This window comes from Rhinopithecus roxellana, chromosome 1 (assembly GCF_007565055.1).
Source record: "Rhinopithecus roxellana isolate Shanxi Qingling chromosome 1, ASM756505v1, whole genome shotgun sequence".
NCBI lineage: Eukaryota > Metazoa > Chordata > Mammalia > Primates > Cercopithecidae > Rhinopithecus > Rhinopithecus roxellana.
In genome coordinates this window covers 32,987,806-33,012,609 of record NC_044549.1, presented here as the reverse complement: position 1 = coordinate 33,012,609, position 24,804 = coordinate 32,987,806, and the positions used below count along the sequence as shown (strand labels likewise).

At 42.3% G+C, this 24,804-nt stretch overlaps 2 protein-coding genes across 6 annotated transcripts in view; one reads left to right on the top strand and one right to left on the bottom strand.

Annotated features, from left to right (window-relative positions):
- The first annotated feature begins 283 nt into the window (after positions 1–283).
- Positions 284–13,140, top strand: GCSAM (germinal center associated signaling and motility). Of its 4 annotated transcripts, none has more exons than XM_010361053.2 (6): positions 284–497; positions 3,477–3,545; positions 5,939–5,983; positions 6,996–7,042; positions 8,792–8,820; positions 10,281–13,140. In XM_010361053.2, the coding sequence occupies exons 1-6, from the start codon at positions 469–471 to the stop codon at positions 10,593–10,595; spliced, it is 534 nt and encodes a 177-aa protein (XP_010359355.1). In that variant the 5' UTR covers positions 284–468; the 3' UTR covers positions 10,596–13,140. The 4 variants fall into 4 exon arrangements, with proteins under 4 accessions (XP_010359355.1, XP_030796799.1, XP_010359356.1 ...); XM_030940939.1 differs by having other exon boundaries at positions 330–497; positions 5,775–5,983; XM_010361054.2 differs by having other exon boundaries at positions 330–497; positions 3,471–3,545.
- Positions 13,141–15,786: 2,646 nt separating this feature from the next.
- Positions 15,787–24,804, bottom strand: part of C1H3orf52 (chromosome 1 C3orf52 homolog) — a 32,971-nt gene continuing 23,953 nt past the window's right edge. For both annotated transcript variants that reach the window (XM_010361052.2, XM_030940901.1), the window contains exons 4-6: positions 24,421–24,491; positions 20,885–21,066; positions 15,787–17,347 (exon numbers count right to left, since the gene is read on the bottom strand). In XM_010361052.2, the coding sequence (XP_010359354.1) occupies positions 17,343–17,347; positions 20,885–21,066; positions 24,421–24,491 (258 nt within the window). In that variant the 3' untranslated portion in view covers positions 15,787–17,342. The remainder of the gene's footprint in view (positions 17,348–20,884; positions 21,067–24,420; positions 24,492–24,804) is intronic.

The following is a 24,804-nucleotide window of genomic DNA, read 5'->3' as shown; positions in this document are numbered from 1 at the left end:
TTTTGTTATTGGGTGTTTGTTTTCAGATTTGAGAGTTGTTGATACTATATTTTTTACAGGTCTGTGGCTTGACTGTTTTAACCTCCTTCTGACTTTTTTAAGAAGACAACGTAATTTATAAATGTAAATACCTGCAGTGGAAAAACTCCCATGACCCATCTGTAATTTCAGACCTGGGATTCCCCAGAGGTTTGAAGCTCTCATTGACGGGTAGTTGCTGGTTATGGCCAACAGCCAAGTTGATTCAGGCACTGACATGTTAGAACATTCTGCACGTGCGCACCTCTAACACTCCTCCCCCAGCCTCTTCCTCCCCTCTGCAGAGACACCCTTCTCCTTTCTGCTGTTTCTGCATGGGTGGCCAGAGCCACACAGCCCTTTCTTTAAGTCAGGAGTTGCCCTGTCAAAGCACAAGTCAAGAAGGAAGTGATAAAGGGACTGAGGGGAAGCCCTGAGAGGACTGAGAGGATGGGAAACTCTCTGCTGAGAGAAAACAGGTAAGTAATAGACTACCTATGGGAGAGCAGAGGAGATGGGACAGGGCAATACAGCAAGGAAGAGAAAAAGAAAGCTAGTATACAGTTAGCACACTAAGTTGGGGTAGAAAGTAGTTGGGTAAGGAAACTGCCAAGCCTTCAGTGCCTACTCTGTGCCAGATACCACATTAAATTTCCCATAGGTTTTCCTTCTCCGAAGAATCATGGTGAGCAGCTGATGGAGAATAGCTGAAAGGTAGAAAGACTTTACCAAGGAAGGTCTATATCATAGGTTACCACCTAAGAAATGAAACAACTTTCTGAAAGCCCAGGAAGGAGATGCTCTCCTGAGCTCCTCATGCTCCAAAGGGAGGTCAAAATCACCACCCTCTTTCAGCCAGAATTTTAAGTTTGAAATAAACAGCAAGCTTCCTGCCACCTTGAGGCCTCCTTTGATGTACGCTCCCTGCAAGCAGGTAAGCAGAGGTCATCTAAATTAAATAGGCAGAGAACTCGGATTTACTTTTCTGGACCTCAGTTTCTTTATACAATATCTACCTTAGAGGGTTCTAGTGTGTATTGTGCTAGCATAGTGTCTGACACAAAGTAGGGTTCAAAATTAGAAGATATTTTCTGCTTTCTTTTTTTTGACCATCATCTTCCTTAATATCAAAGCCATCATTGTAAAAATCTAGTGCCACTAAAGACAAGGTAATCTCTAGGGTATAAAAGTGGGGCAATCTAGAGAGAGTAAGCCAGCCAGAGGAGGTCTTCACAGGGTTATGTTTGGAATCCCAGGTCTCAGTTCATGCCACTGGAGAGTGGAACACAGGAAAAAATGTTAGCCCACTTTTGACCACTTGCTGAAAAGAAGATTGACGGCCCTTTGGAATATCTCATGTCCCTTCCTAAAAATCATGTTGTCTGAGACTTCTCTACCCTGGGTCCTCGCAGCCCCTTGTCAATCTTCTACTCTAGCATTGGTCTAACAATTATATAAATTACTATTTTTATTACTAGATATGAGCTGCTCAAATGTAGTGATTGTTTCTTATTTATCTTTGAATTCCTGGTTCCTGGCATTGTTTCTGGCACATGACAGGCACTTAATAAGTGGTAGATGATTGACTGGAAACATAAAGAAATTACCGTTCTGATAAATCAAATAAAACAAAATACAGAAATGATATGAGTTATTAAGTCCTGATTGAAGTCACATATGGGATTTGTTTCTTAGAACTTTGATGTGGGGGTAAAAAATTATGACCTTACTATGTATTTGTAATAACAAAATTGGGAAATACAGAAAGTATAAACAAAAAAAAAATGGTAATTGCATTTATAACTACTGATGACATTGGATACATTCTGCTTATTTAAATTTCTGTATTCATTAGCCATTTGTATTTCTTCATCTGTGAAGAGCCAGTAATGTCTTTCGCCCATTATTATTTTGATATATTTTGTTTTATTGATAGTAAAAGCTATTGGTGCTTTGAAGAAATTAGTCCATTCTCATAAACATTGCAAAAAAAAAAAACTTAAAAAAATTTTTTACTTTAAAATTTTGTTTTATGTAAGAAAAAAATACTTTTTCCAAGGTACACACATTGTATGCTGTTTGGACTTCTTATGGTTTTGTGTTTATTGTATTTTAAAGAAAATTCAATTTTAAATCTAGAAAGCTTTTTGGTTTCTGCGTTTGCATTCATGCTTAAAATTCTTTGGTCTTCCCAAGATAAGACAAATCAACCCATATGTTTTGATTTTATTATTTTACATTTGGCAACATATATTCAGTATATGGTGTCAGATATAATTCTTTTTCCAAATAGTTTATCAGTTTGCCCAACATCTTTATTTCTATGATGATTTAAAAGGTCTCCCTTGAGCCAAGTGCAGTGGCATGCACCCGTGGTCCCAGCTACTCAGGAAGCTGAGGCAGGAGGATTGCTTGAGCCCAGGAGTTTGAGGCCAGCCTGAGCAACATAGCAAGACCCAGTTTTAAAAATAAATTCATTAAAATGATTAAATAAAATGTTTCCCTTAATGTATTCAAAAGTCTTGTATATACTGGTATCTAATTTTCATTGTCACCCCAACACCTAGTTATCATCCAATCAGCATACCCCCCAACCATGTCTCTCCAGATCAAATAAGCTAAGAAACTGGGGAAATTTTGCACAGGATAGAATGGCACCCATCCCTTCTTGAGAGGAGCTCAGTCTCAGAGGAAGGGACCTGCCAGCAGCAAACCCAGCTTTTCCTCCTTAGTGGTTGTGGATCCTCAGGCCAATTGCCTGGCATTCTGGGCCTCAGTTTCCTCATTAGTATAAAAAGTATAATGATAATATCTATGTTATGGATTTATTCTGGGATTAAATGAAATATAACACACAAAATTATTGGCATATATTAAGTAGTGTTTAAGTGTTAGTTTCTTTATCCTCATACCCCCAGTTCCCAACAAATGGAAAGATGGGTATACAGAAATCTAACCCAAACAATGAACCAATTTATTTTCTTTATTCAATCCTTTTCTTCTCCTTCTAGCCCTTGTTCTGGGCCTCCATGCTTTCTGTGAAAGATGGTGTGATTTACACATGACAAAGCCAGTACCTTTCCCCATTACTTGTGTATAGCTCCTGGAACTGCACCAAAGAGATGGTAGCTGAGGACCTCAGGCCTCTCCCGGACACTGATACTCTCAGGGTCATGATGAGGATCCCTGGATATTTGGGAATGGACGATTTATGATCACTCATTCACGGCAGCTGGAGAATATCAGTGGGCTGTAGCTGTGGCAATGGAGAGCATGTGAGATCAAAGGTAGCTTGTGGCATGTGCTTGAGGAAAGAGTATTAACATATGTGAGGGCAACCAGTCAATTTCAGAGTCACACACAAATAGCAGAAATGAGGAAAGTTGGAAAAATTATGAAAAGAAGTGGTAGGCCTGGTTAGCAAATACTTAGCCTGTTTCTGATACGTTGAGTTTCAGGTGGCAGCAGAACTCTCAAGAGATGCCTTGGAATCTGAGAATGCAAAGCCCCAAACAGAGAACATCCAGGTGAGAGCAAAATCAACCAAACTCCCCCCAGCCTTTGCCCAAGGAGAATGAAGTGTGTCAAGCCCTGGACTTCACATCGCAGTGAGAGACGGCCCTGTTTAGACCAGCAGCAGTTGCAATAGTAGCAAATGTGAAGACAGGACAAAAGACAAAATGCTTGAAAACTTTGGATAGGAGATGTGCTACTTTGCTAGAAGCCTAATGTAACTCCTAGCAACAGGAACTAAGTCCCTGTTAGTCCCTGTCATACCCTGTTATAAAATAAGGGGTCTTATTTCCTGTTGTCCTTTTGTTTGTCTATCTCAGGCACCTTTGTGCTCAACTTCTACCCTAGCCATTTTATTTTAAGTTATAGGTGTCTATTTCTGAGGTGAACACATGCCAGATGTTACGACAATTTGTAGAAAGTTTGTGGAGACACCGTTGTGATTGCCCTGATGCTGTTAAACAAAGACCACCTCATTAATTCTTTTTGAACCGACCTTCCAAACATCCAGCCCTAAAGAATTCTCTCTAAGGAAAGGAATAATTAAAATATGGAACTAATGTTCCAGGGTCCAAGAATCCCAAGGGGTGACAAGGTCAGTTTTTCTGTGGCCTGTAAAGTTATCTGTGCTTTTCACATGGTTTCAGGAGGAGATTTTGAAAGAGGAGCAATTAAAAAACAAGCACTGTTGTTATTTTTTAACACCAGTGCCCGCGTTAGGGGCTGGAAACCCAGAGATTCCTTTCAACAGGGTGCATTTTTTCAGTGCAAGCTGAGAATTACGTATTTTCAGGGGTATCACTGGGCACATGCTGAGGCATACAGTTCAAAGGATGAAATATATCAGAAGGGCCATGGCATTATAACAAGGGAGGGGTTGGGTAGACGAGAGGGCCAGAGAAGGCTTTATGAAAAAGACAGATACCTCAAATTGCTGACATGTAACCTAAAGTTAAAGATATTTGTCTGGTTTTCTTCTTGGAGGCTGTCTGAACCCATCCCAAACCAAAACAACCATGTTGAAATGCAAGAATAAATTGCTGAAAAGTCGAGTAGAAGAAACAGCCAGCTTACAAATAGTTTTTGCCCATATTTAACCTCAGCTTATTCTTATAATTCCATGTATAAGCAGTATATACACCCTCTTTTACAGATTTAAAAACTGTGGCCTCAGGAGTTCAGAGAATATCTCTCAAAATCACCCCCCTCCTCTTATCTCACTCATTTCTCCTCAGTGAACCTGGTTTGTTAGCTTGGTGTGATTCAGTAGTTTTCTTATGATGTTTCCTTAGCAACAAAGCAGAGATGTAAGCAAACGGCCTGAAGCACATTGAAGGTAACCTAAAGAAGAGGAAGAGTTGCAGCTGTGCCTCTGGGCCCCAGAGGCTTTGATGGTGCATGGATCTTACAGGTTGTCAGAATGCTCAGCCAAGCAGGTGACCACAGCCAAGGTCACGATGCAGTCAGCCTTTCCTCCACTGCTCCTCCTGATGGAACTTCATGGGAAAGCTCACTGGGGAGACATTTTTGGATGGTGTTTTCCAAAGGTTTTTACATACCATAACTGATACACGTACTACTTTATAAAGGGCTTTCACATTCAACCATGTAGGTAGTTGTCTATGCCTCCATTTCAGAAAGATGTACGGAATGATACTTAGACATTAATGTAGATGTGGGACTGCATAGAGATTCTAAGCCTTTGTGCTACGAGAGAGAAGTCCTGTTATTTAACTATATCGTTGGAGTCATGATGGTAGATTTGCTGACCTCCTGCAGCAGGGTTGTTCTGTCCTTGGCTATTCATTCTGTATTCATATCTTCATCAAATATTTATTGAAAACCCATTTACTGTGCCAGATGTTGTATCATACACTGGAAATACATACCACAATGAACAAGATCAATATGGTCCCCAGCTTTGCAAAGCTCACATTTCTAGTGTAGAATATAGACAAGTGAGCAAACTATTGCAATATACTGTAAATTGGAGAAATTCAAAGTATAGTAAAATACTGTACAGATATTGCCTAACCCATACCTGAAAAAAATGATTTGTAAAAGTTCCACACATCTGTACCTTCATTCCCTGGAGATAAGGAGATAACTCTTGTGTGTTCTTCATTACAAGGGAACCAAGGAAATTACCAGAATTGAGAGTGAGAAAACTTTTTTTTTTTTTTTTGCTGGGAACACAGCAGAAAGCTTTTTCCCTGAATTTGATAGTATCATCTTCATCCTAGGAGGACAAAGGCATTCTACCGTGAGAGATGTGCCCAAGTTATCTAGAATGAAACAAGCTTGCGGGGAGAAAAGGTTTTCCACAGAAATGGCAAAAGGAAGGAGTCACCTTAACAAAGCTGCAGAAATCAGTTTTATGATTTGCCATCTCTCTTGGGTATTTTAGATGCTGGGATCACCATGTCGCTGAAGGGTGTTTCTGCCTTCCCTGGTGAGTGGACAGTTGTTTTTAGGAGTTACTTCCCTAAGTGTGGTTTCAATGTGGTATTTGCTGTAAGTTACCTGTGACTGTCTGTGGCCACAGCGGAAGCCTGTTACTAGCCCAGATACAATCACCTAAGAGTTAATCAGGGAAGCAATCCTTCCAATTTGATGAGAAACAGGAACAACAGTCTCATGGGTGGCGTGCTGTCCTCAAACAGGAAAGCCTCAGAAGCAAAGATGAAACTAGCTACTAACGTAGAAAAAAGACACCTTTTTGCCACACTGCAAATCTGAGTCTGCAAGTTCCGAAGCACACGTTTCTATCGCTTGCACATAGAACTTACAGTTGGGGTGATCGTATAATTTATCATTCAAACTAAGATACCTTTGAGAGTGAAAAGGATGCTAAAAATAATTAAAGCTTGCTAAGTGATTGATAATGACCTTAACCAGACTGAGGCAAACCAGGACATATGGTCACCCTCAGAGCAGATGTTCTTGTCTACTGAAATGATGGTGGGCTTCCATTATACTTATATTGCATTTTTTCAGGGGGTCTTTTATACAGTGTTCCCTTACGGGAAGAGTGTGTTTGTTTGTTTGTTTGTTTGTTTGTTTGTTTGTTTGTTTGTTTTGGAGATCATAGATTAGAATTGAGATTGAAAATAATCCTGGCTCCTTCACTCACATGATAGAAAAGAAATTGATACTTTGTCAGAAAAAAAAGTCTCGAAAAAGTAACCTATATCATCATATTTCCCCATCTATAAATCAATTCCCTATCATATTTAGAAAAGAGAGAAAGGAGGAGAGAGAGAGAGAGAGGCACAAATGAATATATTTCTACTTGGCCTTATCTTTTACTTTTTTCTTTTTTATTTAACTCATCTATCCTGAAGGAGGTATTATAAAAGGCATATAACTTTAACAAAGAGTTAAAAGTAAGTTTTGTAGGTTTGTGTCATTTCCTTTGAGAGTTTCTGAATATTAAAACAATCTGCTTTGCTTTTCTTTTACAGGAAAAAAATACTCATTTTTGAAAAGAGGCAAGATTCCCAAAATGAAAGTAAGTCATTGATTTCCTATCATTTTCACTTTTGATAAGACTTACATTTCCAAACTGCTTCTTCTCTATGTTCCCAAAGCCCCTTAGGCTTATTTCAATTACAGTATCTACACATTTTGCTGCAATGTATCCAATTGCTTGTCTTTTGTCCTCACTAGATGGTGAGCTCATTGAAGCAGGAAGGAATTGGCTCATTAATCTCCAAATTCCTCAGTTAGTGCCTGAGGCCTGGAGGCTGAAGGCAGTAACTGGAGGCAAGGATACAAAAGGTGGAGGAGAAAGGCGCTTACAAGAAACTGCAAGAAAGCCAGCCTGGGATAGGGGAGGGGTGGGGCCTCCTGGTCAGGTTAAAGATTTTCATCTTTGTCTTGAGAGCTACAGGAGATACTGGCTTTACACAGAGAATGGGGACTGGGGGGCAAGTATGATTAGATTTGTATTAAAGATATCGCCCAGGTTCCTGTGCAGAAGACAAATTACAGCAAGGAGTGGGAAGAGCAGATACCAGAAGACCACTTAGGAAGCTGGTGCAATAGTCTCTGGTGATAGAACAGCGTTGAAGTTGAGGAGAAGGAAGAATTCTAGACGTAGAGTGTGATGAATTGTATCACACCTAAAAATAAAAATAAGAAAGTGTAGGCCTGAGGACAAGCCATTGTGTTTCTGAAGAAGAAAAATGGAAGAGTTTTGACTTTGCCTTCGTTAGTTTAAAGAGGAGAACCTAGTTCATTTACGTAGAATCTTAAAATCTAGCCCTGCAAGATGTGTAAATGAATAATATAGCCTCCCTCCCTAGCCACTTCACTCCAGGAATGGTGGGTCCCAGGGAACCTCAATTTCCATCAGAGCAAAACATAATAGAAATAAGACCAGATGCTAAAACTCTGTGCTGAAGATGCTTTTCTTGTAATGATAATCAGGGAAGTCTTAGATGCCTATAGGAGCTTATGGAGATGTGGAAATCCAGAATGTGAGGACCGAGAGAACGTCAATCCGTATACCATACGGTAGCCTCCTCTGTAGACTTTCACGTGAGGGCACATGTTTGTTTACGGAGCTGGTATGTTTGCAAGAGAGAGCAAGGGTGTCAATGTGCCTCTTTGCTGAATGACCAGAGCCATTTGGTTTTAATTAGGCTTTAAAAAATTGCCGTGCTCATTTGTTATCTGCCAGCAGGTACAAGAATGAGAATGTTTAGCTTAAGAGTTTCCTGTTCTGCCTAACTCCTTGAACACCAATTATCACACCACCACCATCCTGTCACCTAGAGTAGAAACGACGGCCCTCCACTCCACAGTGTGGATCTCTCACAGCCCCTTGTCTGTCTCCTGTGCTAGCTTGTGGGCCTTTTGAGGACAGGGACTGTTTCTGATTCTTCTTTGTCTCCCCAGTGCCGGATGCAGAGGCACTGAATTTGTGTAAGGAACAAAAATCAATTTTGTGTAAGGAGGGAGAGGGGAGTAGGCAAGGAGGGAAAGAGAGCTGGAGGGAGAAATTGTGATTTCCTATCCAAAGACTAACCAAATGTGTCTTCCTTCTCTTACCTCTCAGACTGAGAACAGCTCCGGCAGCTGTGACTTGTTTAGATGTCCTGTCACTCCCCAGGGATATGCTGTAGATCAGAACAGCCTGAGAAGAGCTACCCCAGCTGTTTCTTGGCTTTTTAGTTATTTATATTCTAGCCCCCCTGCTCCTCCCCTCAAATCTCCCTATAACCTGAAATTCATTGAGTGTATTTTCTTTCTCCAGATGAAGGATTGTCATCTACTCCCATCCAGGTAATAAGAACATCTCTAAGTTATTTTTTGAGATGATGATAGAAATGCCGACACCCTAAATGGCAGGAGAAGTTGGCCTCCGAGATCCCTTCTGACCTTTACATGGAGAAAGACTTCAGATGTCAGTGCTTGTGACCCGGGAGGCATGTTCAGGGCCTGGTGGCAGAAGCAGCAGCCACTTCTGCTGTGTAACTTATGGAAAGGAACTTAAATTTACTGACCACTTCATTTATGACAGACAACATGCTGAGTGCTTTACACACATCAACTCATGTAGCTAAAACAACAACGCTTGAATGTTGCTGCTATAATCCATCCCATCTCCCCATTTTACAGACAAGAAAACTGAGTGATTAAGTGATAATTCCCCAAAACCAGATCGCTAACAAGGGGGCAGAACCAGGATTCAAAACCAAGTTTCACTTCAAAATCCATGCTTCCCCCCCCCCGTACTTTGCTGCTTTGCTTTTTACCTCCTGATACCCCATCATAAGTGAAACCTTCCCTTGAGTTGTTTCCCTGTTTAATAACATAAATATCTCTAGAGGGTATTTAAATATCATAACCAAAACACATTAAGGTATTATAAGATTATTCTTTTTTAATTTTTTTGTTTTGTTTTGAGACAGAGTTTTGCGCTTGTCACCCAGGCTGGAGTGCAACGACACAATCTCAGCTCACTACAACCTCCGCCTCCTGGGTTCAAGCAATTCTCAGCCTCAGCCTCCCTAGTAGCTGGGATTACAGGCATCTGCCACCAAGCCCAGTTAATTTTTGTATTTCCAGTAGAAATGGGGTTTCACCGTGTTGGCCAGGCTGGTCTGGAACTCCCAACCTCAGGTGATCCACCCACCTTGGCCTCCCAAAGTGCTGGGATTACAGGCATGAGCCACCGTGCCCAGCCAGATTATTCTTTTTTATTAGAATTGGCTATCCTCAGAGCCCTGAGACTGGGAACTGTATGGATAGTGCCTTAGTCCACTTGTGTTGCTATAAAGGAATATGCAAAGCTGGGTAATTTATAAAGAAAAGAAGTTTATTTGGCTCATGGTTCTTCAGGCTGTACACTCATAACTGTGAGGATGGCACCAAGCCATTCATGAGAAATCTGCTCCCATAATGAAAACACCTCTCACTAGGTACCACCTCCAACAATGGGAACCAAATTTCAACATTAGACTTGCAGGGGACGAATATCCAAACCATATCAGGTGGTCAGAGGTCACTCTGGAACAAGGGGCAGAGAGGATGCACCTGAGTAAGCTCTAGACCTTAAGCACTCTTGCTGCTGGCCTAGTGGTTGGGGTAGAAGCAGTCATTTAGAAAAAAATGGCCAAGAGATGGGGAGGAGGTGGTCATAGAAGACAGACTTGACCCAGGGTCAAGCCTGTGTTGAGACTGAAGTGTAAAGGTCACGGCAAGAGGCCAAATCTTGATGATGGCTCTCCTTTGACAAGCAGGACAATATTGACCAGACGTACTCAGAGGAGCTGTGCTACACCCTCATCAATCATCAGGTTCTCTGTAGAAGGCCATCAGGGAACTCTGCTGAAGAGCACTATGAGAATGTTCCCTGCAAAGCTGAGAGACCCAGAGAGTCCTTGGGAGGAACTGAGACTGAGTATTCACTTCTACACGTGCCTTCTACCCCTACACATGCCCGATCCCCAGAAGATGAATATGAACTTCTCATGCCTCAAAGACTCTCCTCTCACTTTCTGCAACAGCCACATCCACTTACGGCCCCTTCTGAGACCCAGTTTTCCCATTTATAGTGAAGTGGTTGGACTAGCATTTGTTTAGCACCAACAAATAAAAGGTGGGATGGGGGATCTGCCTGAAGCAGGGATGGGACACAAAGTCCCTCCAGTTTACCTCCCACAGCAACCCTTTCCCTGCAGAGCACGGTTTGCGTACCACAAGTCCTCTTAGCACGCAAAAGCCAAAATATAAAGATCAACCATTTATCCTAAACACTACCATTTGAGAAAGAGGTAGCCATCTTTGGTTCTACATGATTTGGAGATTACAGTGGTAGGGGGGGCTCCCTGATTCCCCTAAAGCTATGCACACCACAAGGGGCTCTGCTGTCTGTCTGGGATCTTCTTATAAAGTGTTCCTATGATTGTTCTCTGAAGTCACAAGGAAGCTTTACTCATCATACTAAGTGTACCCAAGGGGGAGTTCACTCATTACAGTGACCTTCCAGCTCAGCCCTCACCCCATGGGAGCCTGTGTTGCTCCTCTCACTCCATGTGTGTAAGCCATGTCTTTTACATAGTGTCCTTTGACCTGTTGGCCCCCAGGGTCTGGCTGGTTATGTGAGTTGAATCAAGAGGCTCTAGGCCAGATGTTTACATAATTTTAACCTATATGATTTTATTTTTAACTTTGTATTTCTCCCTAGAAATCTTAATAAGACAATTGTAGCATCAGACAATGTTAAGAAGAATGATCCTTGGAGATCCCATAATCCCACTACCCTTGTTTGGCTCAGAGAGGATAATTTACCTAATGTTACATTAAAGTTAGTGGCAAAACTTAATTTGGAGGCTGATTTCCTACTGACTTCCAATTTAGTGCTCCCCCAGTATGCTACATAGAAAGCTCTCTGCAATATACTAAATGTATACTAAATGTATATATTTAATAATGTCATGTATAAAATATGAATAAAATGTCCACATAGTAATGTCCACATTACTTTCTCTTATCTTTTCCTTAGTGTTCCTCAAATTATATCTATCCTGTAAACCAGGATCAGCAAACTGTAACCCCCAGGCCAAATCTGGCCCACTCCCTGTTTTTATAGATAAAGATTTATTGGAACACAGCCACACTCATTTGTCTGCCTACTATCTATGATTGTTCAACCATGGGAGAGTTGAGTAGTTGTGACATGGACCATAGGCCCTTAAGAGCCAAAATAAATATACTTTGGCACTTTTTGGAAAAAAAGTTTGCAGACACCTGCCCTAAATTATTATAGTTTGAGAGAAACTTAACAGAAATGTGTTTGGTTACTGATGCATAAGAGCAAGCACCAATAAAATGGCATAAAAATATTAAATCACAAATTGGATAAGTGAGACCAAGACAATTTAGCAAATTCTGCTATTTCTGTATTCACACCTGTGTCTTCCACTTGTTTTATTTAACTCATGGCTACTGTCCTAATTTTAGGCATGCTAAAATAGTTCATTTTAAAAGAGGTTTGTTTAAGAAAGCAGTAGGTACATTATGTTTACTAGACAGGCCCTTTGACCAGCTAAGTGACAGGGACCCTAGTACATTATGTTTAGTTACTGTTTTCTTCTCAAAGTTAACCAAAGCTGAATAACTTTGCTATTTAAAATGTGCTAACTCCCAAATGAGGAGAAATGCAGTGGCCTGAGCTTGGATGTGTCAGGTTTTTGGAGACTTCGGCCAGGTGATGGTCTTCACCTGCATCTTGGTATCTCCTCCTCTGCTGACTTCCTACTTTTAGCAAGATTCCTTCACGTGGAACTCTAGCTGATCCTTGGCCAGGATCAGATCCTCAAAAGGAGGTATTCATGTTAGCAGTGGATATTGTACAAGATGTAACATGGCTTAGAGGAAAGACTGTAGATCCCAGAGACAGATCATCGGTCATTCAAATCCTGGTTCTCTCTCTTCCTCCATCTGTGACTTTGAACATGCTACTTACTTGGAGTCTCAGCTCCTTAATCATCGACAGAAGGATTACATCCAATGTAGGCAATCATCTATTACAGACGCTGAATAAATGATATCAAAGGGTATAAACAAAAATCTTTTTTGATGTATGGAAAAAAACTATGCTGATGCAGCTGGTTATTCAGGGTCACCCAGCAGTCCTCCAGCAAGGTAGAAACACCAAATCAATGAGTTTATGCTAGAAGTTTTCACATGGCTACTGGGCCATTGTGGAAGTAGACTGGTTGAAATATTCTTAGTATGACATAATATTTCTTTGAACCTCATCCTGTGAAAGCATTATCTGTCCCAAACAGTATATGCCTTTTATCAGTGACACATTAAATATTAATGTTTAACCAAAGAAAGTTGTTTTTATAATGAAATTATAACAGGGATTTACAAGAGGGAATTATAAGAGGGATTATGAAAGGGAATTACTTTTGAGCAGGGGGAGCCATTTGGGAGTGCTTCAGGATACCCAAAATGATATATACAATTATGATTTCTAAGTCAAAAGTAATATTAAGAACAAAAAGAGTTTAAAAATTCTGATATGAATGTAACATACTTAATGTGTAGGATGTCTCAAATTTCCAGTAAATAAATTTTAATGTCCCAAAATACCCACTACGTCTGTATGTAACACTGATGCTGTTTCCCCTACATTTCAGGATTTCTGATGAAAGCTGTGCACCCCCTTTGCAGAAAACGCACATTCACACACACATGTTTGTATATGATGTATGTGGGGGTTAGGGATGTAACACCTCAGTGAAAGAATCCCTGTCCCTGATAAAGAACCTGAGCCTGAGCATTTAAATTACTCTCTCAAGCCACAAACATAACCAGGAAACTCTCCCTCCCTCATGCTGGTCTTAAAACTACTTAGCCAACATTCAGAGGCACAATTTATGCTGCAACTGCAGACTTTGTGGTTTCCGTTTCACATACATACTAGCATCTATAAATAACCCCTTATTCTGTGAATAAATTCTTATTTAAAACAGAAGAGAAAAATAGGAAGAGGGCAAAGACAGGGCAGGAAAATCTGTTGACAACAAGTTGAAATGCTAACGTTTTTTAGGACAAACTTGAGCGATAGGTGCTTCGGATATTCTCGGGGATTGAAGGGCATGGACAGAACAGGAAATAGAAGTCTCCAGGATTCCACGAGGGCTCCAGGGAGAAGTAGATTCTGTTTCTATTTATCTCTGTTCATTTCCAAGCCTATAGCCTCAAGTTCAGAAAGCCACTTGATCTGAGCGTACCTTGGTTCTGCCAACTGTTAATTGGACCAGTATAAATCCTGTCTACTTTCCTACAGAATTCTCTTTTGCAAGGCACTTGGTGAAGCCTTGAGAGGTCATCATCATCATATAAAGTCTCCTGCAGTTTGAGGGCCCTCCCTCTCCATTCACCCCTGACTCCTGACCACTTGTGCTCCTTAGGAATTCCCAGATGTCAGCCAAGCCTGAACTGAGCATGCCTCTGGGGATCCTACTGGGCTGGAGGCCATTCATAGTGTGTGGTTGCCCTGTGATCTAGGCTTTGCTCTCAACAAGCGGTGGAACTCTGGGCTGGTCCTCCCAGCTCTCCAGAATTTGATTTCCCAACTGTGAGATGAGGGAGGTGCCTTTGAAGCTGAGTCTATAATATCTAGTCACAAAGGAAAGATTTAAGGATGTCTGTGGATAAAGCTGCCAAAAATGCAGCAATAGTGTGAATTAACTTATTTTAAAGCAATGAAAGAGTGATGGGAGAGGAGAAGGAGGATATTGAGAGATTTCTCCCACTTTTTCTTAGCATTGATTAGACTCTGAATAGGACAGGATTCATGTCCAGAATTCACATGTAAAAGACAAAGTAGAGAACATGTACCTCATCCTAAGAAGACACAAACATGTGTAAAGGAAGGCAAATCTTCTTATTCAAACCCCACCAGTGCTTCAGGATTCAGCTTAAGTCCTACTTCCTACAAAAAACCCTCCTCTGATTAAACTATACTGACCACTCTTTTCTCTAACCACCCGCAACCCTACTGGGGTTTCCGTTTGTTTGTTTGTTTGTTTGTTTGTTTGTTTGTTTGTTTGTGATGGAGTTTCACTCTTGTCACCCAGGCTGGAGTACAATGGCGTGATCTCCGCTCACTGCAACCTCTGCCTCCTGGGTTCAAGCGATTCTCCTGCCTCAGCCTCCCGAGTAGCTGGGATTACAGGCACCTGCCACCATGCCTGGCTAATTTTTAGCAGAGATGAGGTTTCACCATTTTGGTCAGGCTGGTCTCGAGCTCCTAACCTCAGGTGACCCGCCTGCCTTGACCTCCCAAAGTGCTGGCATTACAAGCGTGAGCCACCATGCCCAGACTGCCTTTGTTTTTAACCCCTGGGTATTTTTTTCTGCTGTTTCCTGTTTCATTTGTACTGATCCTAACTCTTTAATAAAACTAACAGCTTCTTTTCTTATTGTCTTCTCCATTAGTATCCTCTATAGCCTTCTATAAAACACATCATTTTTTCAAATCTATAGAACTAAATTAAATTGAAAGGCAAAAAAAAAAAAAAAAAAAAAGAATTAGACACATGGCCGGAATTTTTGTTGGCGGAGGAATAGGAGCGGGTTCTGCTGATATGGCTGCTGTCATTCTATCCATATCTAAGTGACATACAGAGAAGAGCAGTTTTTCTTCTCAAATCCTTCAATTTTTGAAACCTTACTATGTACCAGGCATTATGCTCATCATGATGTTGTGTGATGAGCAGTAGATTTATCTCCTGTAGCAGAAAGTGCATTTGCAAGTGACATTTTCTTTCAAACACCGCCAAATATGTTAGTCACAAAGGTTAGTTTTTCCCTACCATTTGGGCAGAAAAGTCGAACCTATGGAAAGTCCTCTCTATGACTTGCAAGTGATCAAAACCCAAGACAAGGTACTTGCTTCTTGGTGCTTTCCAAAGAAGAAGGGAAGAACAAAACCAAATCCTGCTCCAGACACGAACAGGCCGTTCCTTCAAGCCCAAGCCATTTCAGATACCAAGTCCTGCCAGAGAGGACCTCAGAGAAAGAGGAGGGGATGGCCTCTGCCTGCTCTTGCTGGAACAGAGAGGAGAACCCAGGTCACCCCCGCGAAACTTGGCTTGATCTTATTCACCCAGAAGAGGAAGCTGCCCTAAGGGAAATGAAAAGATGACGTTCAACACCATTTACTGCAAGAAACAAACAAACAAACAAAAACCCAGCCCAAAGCTCGGCCAATCGGAATGCAACAACACAGATGCAAACATAATTTATTGTAAATGTTTTTAAATCATTCTCCATTCAAATTTTTCATTATTTTCTACAAAATACAAATACACTAAGGTTCACATTTGACATGTAAAAAATAAAGAGGAAGAAGAGAAATCCACTAGTTTCACTAGTTTAAGGAACGATCACTAAAATGAGACAATGATCTATAGTACATGTATCTTCTAGTTAAATAGGAAAGCAAATTCACATTATCCAGAGTCCTGGGTCATAAAGAACGTAAGTCAAATCTAGTCTGAGGCAGACACTAGCTCATGCCCACACACAGCTGCCTTTCACACTGACTTTAACCCAGGGCTGATTTAACTGACAGACAAGATCTCTCACGATACAGCACAAAACTCTTTCTCCTGGTAAATTTCTTTTCCCAACAAAACAAACACTCAGTTCCCTCACAACGGGAAATTATGTATCTGTAGACAATCAATACAGTCACTAATATTCCTTCTACCCCCCAAATAGCTGGCCAAAGCTTCCAACATTTTATTTTCAAAGAAGAGTGGTTCTTCCTGTATCATAACCATCTGTAACAGGATACACAATCATTGCCTGAAGACACTGAGTCCTACAGGAACGTTTGCAGCACTGGGCAACAAAAAGCCAATGCGTAACATCCAGAGCAGATGTTAAACAGCCTTAATGATTCTCTAATGGAAGTTTCTAAAAATATAAATGGAGTGACTATCCAAAGTGATAGTAGTATGCTCAAAAGTCACAGGGACCCATATTTCCAAAAAGCGTGTTCAGGAATCACAGAAACAACGAGGAGTTGCAAAATAACGAAGAAGCACACAGCTCCCATCTGTAGCTAGCTATATATACAGATCTCAAAGTAACCTTGGTGGTGTGCCTAGGGCTGGTTGGCTGAGATACTCAGGTACAGGTCATGGAAGCAGACACAGAATCACACTGCTGAGGTCTTCTGAAGTGTCTTCCTTTTCTTCACAGCCTGGCTTAGAGGTAGATCAAAACGAACGGTGGCAGGGGAGGAGGGTGATTTCAGTGAATGATTGGCTTAGTCTTCCTAACCTGGCTGCCTGCCTCTCCCTGCTCTACCAGCTCATGCTTATGCGATCCCACCTTGCACTAAAGAAAAAGTAGCCCAGGTGGGTGGGGTGCTTCAAGGATAGCAGTGAGCCATGATCGCACCACCGCACTCCAGCCTAAGCGACAGAACGAGACTCTGTCTCAAAAAACAAAACAAAACAAAAACTAAAACAAAAAACAGAATACCAGTGACCTCCCACAGGGGGATGTACCCGCTGACCCTATCGCCCCTACCCTAGCTGGCTTCCTGCCTTTGTTAAGACTGGACCCAGGTGAAGCAGTGCTTGGGAGCTGTTTTACTGGGCTTGGAGCCAGCCTGCAGAATCAGGAGAGAAAGGAGTCTCCATCCCTCTGGTTGTTGCCGGTGCTTCTGTATTAATCCACAGAATTTTTTCTGCAAAACAGAGTGAATTCCCTTCATCTCCAGGACTTGGTGGAGCACTGCTTTCAGACACAGACCAACCTCCGTCACTTCATTCTAAAAAGAAAACACAGATGAACCAAAGTTACTGATTTTTTTTAAAAACATTATTAAATGTTTAGGTTTTTATTTCATTTCATTGAATTTCAATATAAAATCTTAGATAAAATTGCAAAGTTTATAAATTCCTAACAGAGGAAATTTAGTCTTCAGTCCACACACACACACACACACACACACACACACACACACACACACACACACAAACCACTCTGAATACATGTCAAAAGGCAAATCACATTTATTGTTTGTTGCTTATTTGTTTGGGTAGGATGCATGAGAAATAATTTTGATGATGTGGTTTTTGGGTGCTGAGGACATTTTAACATCCAGTCCCTTTTCATAATCTAACCATAAACTCTAAAATTTCCATTTTTAAAACATGTACAATATACTGTGAGAAATTCTGATGAGAGAAATGGTGTGAACCCTAGGGGGCAGATGCAGGTGCAGATGCAAAGCCCTAAACAGACATGACACAGGGGAAGCCCGCCGGGGTCTACAGGAGTCCAGCCTCACCACCACTGACAGGACTGACAAGATTCACTATTCTCCCTAGCTGGGGCTTTTTCCTCTTCTCTCTCACAAAAATCCTGGTTTTGTCCTTTTTCCCTACTCAGTCTACTAGCTGACTCCTTCCCATGTGAAAACATACCAAGTACCTCCTCTGTGTCCAAAGTAACTCATGATGCTGACCTTTTCTTTGACCTTTGTAAAACAGACTTTCCCCTCTTAGCCCAGGGCCCCACTCACCTAGGAGGTGAAGAAGATCTAAGAAAGGGAAGGGTGAGGGATGATGGACTTAAAAAATTCCTTTATCATGATATTTTAGGGACAGTTTTTATTTTTATAAGGCATCCAAACACACATGCAGTCAGGTCAAAATAATCGCCGTATTTCCAAATTAGAGAATAAGAAGCAAACACACAAAAACGCCTCAGGAATCCAAATTACAATCTAATTTCGGATTCTGCTTCTAAAGTGCACATATTCAAACCCCAAATGGACCACAGGCTGGCCTCAGGGAAATACTCGGAATCCCTGAAATTGTCTGTACAATTTTGTGTTGTGGGGAGAGGTGTGTACATTTTTTTTTTTCCCTGGGGAGAAGGTACATGGCTGTCTTCAGATTCTCTAAGGGGCAAACAAACCAAACAACGTTAAGAATCTTTGCTCTTTGAAGACTGAGAACATGACCATTGTGGGAAACTAGTTGCCCAGCTAATCATAGGGCGGGGGTGGCAATCCCCCAAGCCCACAGCTCAAGTGCACGGGGAAACTGGCGTAAGAACTCACTCCATCCCTCTTGGTCCCTCCGAGGGCCCTGGGCCTCTCCCTGACACATCTTCCCTTTCTCTAGAGTTTGCCTCTGCGCTCATCCCCCATCTGCCTGCCTGCCTGCGATGAGTCCCTCTTCTTCTTTCCTTATTTCCCAACTGCTTCTCTGTGCACCCTTCCCTTTGAGAGGGCAGTGACACATTCTGAAAACAAAATGGCTCAAATATTGCACATTCATGCTCTGGAAAGTGGGACATGGGGTCACAGAAAACCCACATTTTCTCAGCATGTCCCGTCAGAAGAAATGCATGAGAGAAAGAGTGCAACTTCCAGAAGATCAGAGACTTTGTTCCACTCACAGCTGCCTCCCCAGCGCCTGCTGGAGCACCGAGCCCTGGGGAAACAGCTGAGTCTCTTTGGCCAAGCTCAGGGTCTTCTGGGAGCCCTCCTCAGGCCTCATAAGCAGCCTGCCCTTTATCCTGTGCTGTATGAACCTCTCAGCCTCGGAAGCCTCTTAAACCTTTCCTCAGACCTCTGCCCACCTCCCTGGCCTCCATTTGGAAGGAGCCAGTAACAATTTTTGCAAGGGGCCTAAGAAAATCAAGACCAACTACACCACAGCAGCAGCCCCCACGGGCATCGCAGGCCTCTTTACACAGGAGGAGGCTGAAGGTTTGTGGTTTTTTGTTTGTGTATTTGTTTGTTTGTTCTTTTGAGATGGAGTTTCACTCTTGTCACCCAGGCTGGAGTGCAATGGCGCAATCTCGGCTCACCGCAACCTCTGCCTCCCGGGTTCAAGCGATTCTCCTGCCTCAGCCTCCCAAGTAGCTGGGATTACAAGCACTCACCACCATGCCCGGCTAATTTTTGTATTTTTAGTAGAGATGGGGTTTCACCATGTTGGTCAGGCTTGTCTCAAACTCCTGACCTCATGTGATCCACCTGCCTCAGCCTCCCAAAGTGCTGGGATTACAGGCGTAAGCCACCGCACCTGGCCTTTTTAAAATTCTTTTTAAAATTACTGTAATTGGGGCACAACCTCTTCGCTCCACACACATGTATTGTCTGCCTGACCCACAAATACACTTTATTCAGGATGCTCTGTGAGGGGGATCTCCTTTTATGAGACATTTCCAGTGAGCTAAAATGTGGCCTTCAGAATGGCATTCTTAAGAGCTGTTTTACATAACGTTCCGCCTTCTTAGGCCAACATTACTCTTGCCTCTCATCCTCAAGAAACAGTGTCATCAAAATAAACACCTTGTCTTGTACTATGCACTAACATGTGTGCTTTTAACCCCGTTCCATGCTTTTGATTCTAGACCGTTAATGCACCTGCTGCCAACCACAACTACTTCTAATTTGCCTTTCATTCATTCAACTAGTATTTACTGAGAACCTACTAAAGTGGAGAAAGTGATTCTGATGGACTGTGGATGAGAACGTAAAACAGTCAAGATTGTTGGCATTATGGGCTAAATAAGAGCAAACAAGCCTCCAAGCCAGGTATCAGAAACTGAGATCAGCAGCAAAGGCCAGAGCTTCACTACAAAGCAATGGAAGGACATTTTGAGGGCCTGAAGCCGTTTGGCCTTCTGACCTTCCTTTCTGCCAGGTTTTGTTCCAAGTGTTAAAAGTTCTCATATTCCGATAAATGGGGTGTTTGTTACACTTATTAAACAACATATCTATTTCCCTGTTCTGTTCTTAATTTTAAAAGTTGATGAGTAAATTTGTCATAATTTTCTAAGGAAAGGAATAAACTTCTCTCTATTAATTTCTTAATGGTCTCAGTGGCCTTCAACAGAAAAAGAAATAGGTTCCCCATATGAAGATACTCTGAGCAATTTAGCTGTATCATTTATTTCAAATTCTTCAGTTCTTACTTCTCTTGTGAAACTAGTGTCTCCAGAAAGGTTGCTAATCATGTTGTAAAGTAGGATACAGGGCTTAGAATGTGGGTGAACTGCATGAGGAAACATGTAGCAATGTTAATCTTTATGGTTGAATTATCTTTTCCATAACTGTTCCCCAACTACACTGTGTAATTATGGAGGGCACGGACTGTGTAGCCTCCACAGAGAGGGGAACATCACCTCACAGCAACACCATGCGCTGAGGGGACGAGTGAAGAAATGAATAGTCTGACACAGTACCAAGGCACCAAAGTTGCCAAATCGAACCAAACCAATCTGACTCCAGTCTGGTTCACCTGTTTATCATCACAATTCTGACTTCTTTACTTGCTCTACTTACCATAGAGCAAGAGGGATGCCGGATCAAGCCCCAGACTCTCACAACCAGGTATGTTCTCATCATGGAAATCCTGTAGCAAAATGCCCAGCACCAACTCCTCACTCATCATATACTTCATAACATTTTCATCATCTGATGGAACCCCAAATTGCAGGTGGTAGGTTATTGTGGCATTTTCACCACTGAAAGGCAAACCAGAGACATTAAAGCATAGACAGCATCACACTACAACTCAAGAAATGAATTTAAGCAATAACTTTTTTTAAAGTTTTGCATATTCTTCCAGTACAAAATAGCAAAGAATGTTCTGTCCTGGAAGAACATAGTGTCCTGTAAGAATCCTTTTCCATAGATTCATCACAAAAAGTTGAGGTGATCCTAATCTCCTCCTTCCACCTAGTACCCATCCTCTAGGAATCCACTGGGAGAGGCCATCAGAGGGAGAGGTGCAGCCCATCTCCGGTCCAGATGCTGAGAAGATCCCAAGCTTCGCCCATCATCTGTTCCAACCCCAGCCTTCATCCCTCAAGGTAAGCCCGGGAAGCCTCCCCTTTTCTCCACACACATTCCTTCTTCATTTTCTCAGCATTGCCCCCACAAAGGTGTGCCAGGGATCTTTAGTTTAATCAGTTCTTTATTTGACCTATGAAAATGTTTAAGGCACAGCCAAAGCTTCCTACCATTGGCTGGGTCCAGAACTTCTGAATGTTGACAGAGACCACCCTGTGTATCAGCAACAAATCAGGCTTCCCTGGTTTGTCACCAAAGTGAGAAATTTTTCTGTCCCATTTCCAGAGGCCCCTAGGGCAAGATAACCAAGCCCTGTAACTCTCAGTAATGGGACCTAAGGAAAGGGAATTTTCATCTTCCTAGAACATTTTTTCCTATTTCCAAAATAAAAATAATCAAGGGCTACCCTCCATTAATTAGTGTCTAATGCTACTCTTTAAATGCTACTTCAACATTTAGTTTATTCATAGTTATCCTATTACTTTGGTTCAAGATGGGCCAGATTAAGAACCAGCAATAAAATGACGAGCAGGAGGCCACATCGGAGACTATCACCTTGGGGAAGTTTTGCAGATGCACCAGGCCCATTAGGGTGAATCAGGCCCCTGGCCCTGCTAAGGACAGGCAAAGAGCTCCCTCTTCTGGCCACAGGTCACACAGGCCGCTATTCTTGGATCTTACAGAGTGGCTGACGATTGAGTTTATAAACTCTGCTACGGCTGGGAGATGTGCCAGATCCTTCAGATCAGATGAATAATGGAGAGCCAGGACTCTCAAACTCATAGTTTCAAGGATGCCCTACAGGAAAGCCGAAAAATGCACTTTCAAACTGCAATCCAGCTACCCTAGTTTGCAGGTGTCATAACTTGTTCCCTGAGCTCTGCCCTCTAATTATCGCTAATGATGATCAACACCTACACAGCCAGCCACTCTGCATTCCCAGGCGCAGGACTTGGGCTGGCTAATGGAGAGGGCCAGAGTCTGACCTTCAGAAGACCAGGTCAGAAGCTGAATGGGAAAATCAGGCCACCTGGCCTGGCCTGGCCAGCCCATCCTAATCCCCCATGGTAGGTCACAGGGTAAATTTATGTAAGGCTGAATTCTGAGAAAAGAGCAATTTTCAGGGCCTTTCCCCCAGCTGCCCACCACTGGAGTGAGTCTAGCAGCCAATAAGCCAACGGGCATTTTTCTAGGTTCTAGTCGGGCTAGTCCAGGGCTGAGGTCATGATGCTCCTGTAAACACAAATGCATGTGCCGAGGATTTAGCCGCCTTCCACCCATGTGCAGCAGCACCTTTTGGGAAGCAATGGCTTTTCTTCTTCAGTTCAATACTTTAGAACCCCTGCCTGGACTTCTTGAAACAAAGTGAGGAGATGTCACCATAAGTACCATGTACATTGGGTCTGTTTTGTTTTGTTTGAGTCTCTGTGTCACAGGCTGGAGTGCAGTGGCACAATCTTGACTCACTGTAACCTCTGACTCCCTGGTTCAAGCGATTCTCCTGCCTCAGCCTCCTGAGTAGCTGGGGTTACAGGCACGCACCATCATGCCCAGCTAATTTTTGTATTTTTAGTAGAGACGGGGTTTCACCATGTTAGCCAAGATGGTCTCAATCTCCTGACCTTGTGATCTGCCTGCCTCGGCCTCCCAAAGGTCTGGGATTACAGGCCTGAGCCACCATGCCCCGCCCGTTGGGAGTCTTTAAAGGAGATCAAAGGCAGCCTGCACCATATGTATCTGTAGACTTCAGGTCTGTTTGGCCCCACACCATGGTGCTACCTACCACCTGCTTTATGTGCCTCCCCTCCCAGGTCTGCTAATATTAGGGTTTGGAGAACTTATAGTTTGAAAGGGGACTCTTAATATATATAATACAACTTTTGATGGTCATATTCCAGAGACATCTCAGGCATAATGGATAATGAAGCTTTGATGTAAATTTTAAGTCATCTCTAATAGTCCCGATGATGTAAAAGGATAATAAACTGACTCCACACACATACACCCTGATGCCTACATCTCAAGAACATTAAAGATGAGGAGGAAATTTAAAAAATAAAAAAATACATATGGGTGTGTATATCCTATGTGTGTGTGGTATCTGTGGTGCCTATAATAGATACATGAACAGAAGTAATTATACTCAACTCTTGACAGCTATTAACTCCATGGAAGGGAATGGCATTAGTTATTGGTGGTGGCGGTGGAGAAGAAAGGAGGCAGAAGGTAGGCTTTTCCTGTGCGTACCTCTTTATGTCGTCTTCTTCTTCTTCCTTTTTTTTTTTTTTTTTTTTGACAGAGTCTGGCTCTGTCACTCAGGCTGGAGTGCTGTGGTGCAATCTCAGCTCACTGCAACCTCCCCTCCTAAATTCAAGAGATTCTCCTGCCTCAGCCTCCCGAGTACCTGGGATTACAGGCACCCACCACCACACCTGGCTAATTTTTGTATTTTTAGTAGAAGGGTTTCACCACGTTGGCCAGGCTAGTCTTGAACTCCTGACCTCAAGTGATCTGGCCGCCTTGACCTCCCAAAGTGCTGGGATTACAGGCATAAGCCACAACACCCGGCCCCTCTTTACATCTTTAATACTAAACAAGGAGAATATACTCCTGTATTACTTGTGCTCCTCAGAAGCAAATGCCTATACACCTATACATAGATTATATCACTCATATCACAGCATTACCTGAGATCTATTTCTACTTCTACCCTTAGCTTATTTGAGCATTCATTGTTAAACAGGAATCGTTTACCTGGGACTGGCTTTTCCTCTCTTCTGTGTGACCCTGGTCGAATCATACCATTAATCTGGTCTTCCTTTTTCTCATTTGTAAAATAAGGGAGTCAAGCCTGTTGGTGTAAAAGACCTTCCCAGCACTGCCATTCTGTGATTTCTGTGATTCTATTATGGGTTCCCTTCATGCTCTGAGGCTCTAGAAAGCCCTGCTAGGTAAATGATGAGGGGTGGGGTGGGGGGATCTCTTTCCAGAGAAAGAGAGCAAAATGTAATGTTCCACACTCTTACCTGAAGTCCACTATTTCAACTGAAGTAAAATAACGACTCAGAGAGGGCGATGTACTGTACACATCAGTGAGCTAAAACAAACAGAAGCAAATTAAACCACACGCATTACTGACAGATTATATTACACAACACCTGACAAAGCAAAACTACTTCTACAGCAGAGGACATTCCATTCTAGACTGGAATCAACTTATCTGGAAGCTCTGGATCAAGAAATAGGAAGGTTTGAGCCTACCATAAACCAAAACTCAAGTTAACGCTACTTCAAAAGAACCACATTTATAAGGACCAAATGACTCAGCTTCTCTCAGAAGTTGCACTGGCACCCTGTGGCCTTGGTGGTGAGAATGTCAGCAGCTGGAGCCCACAGAGACCTCACAGACC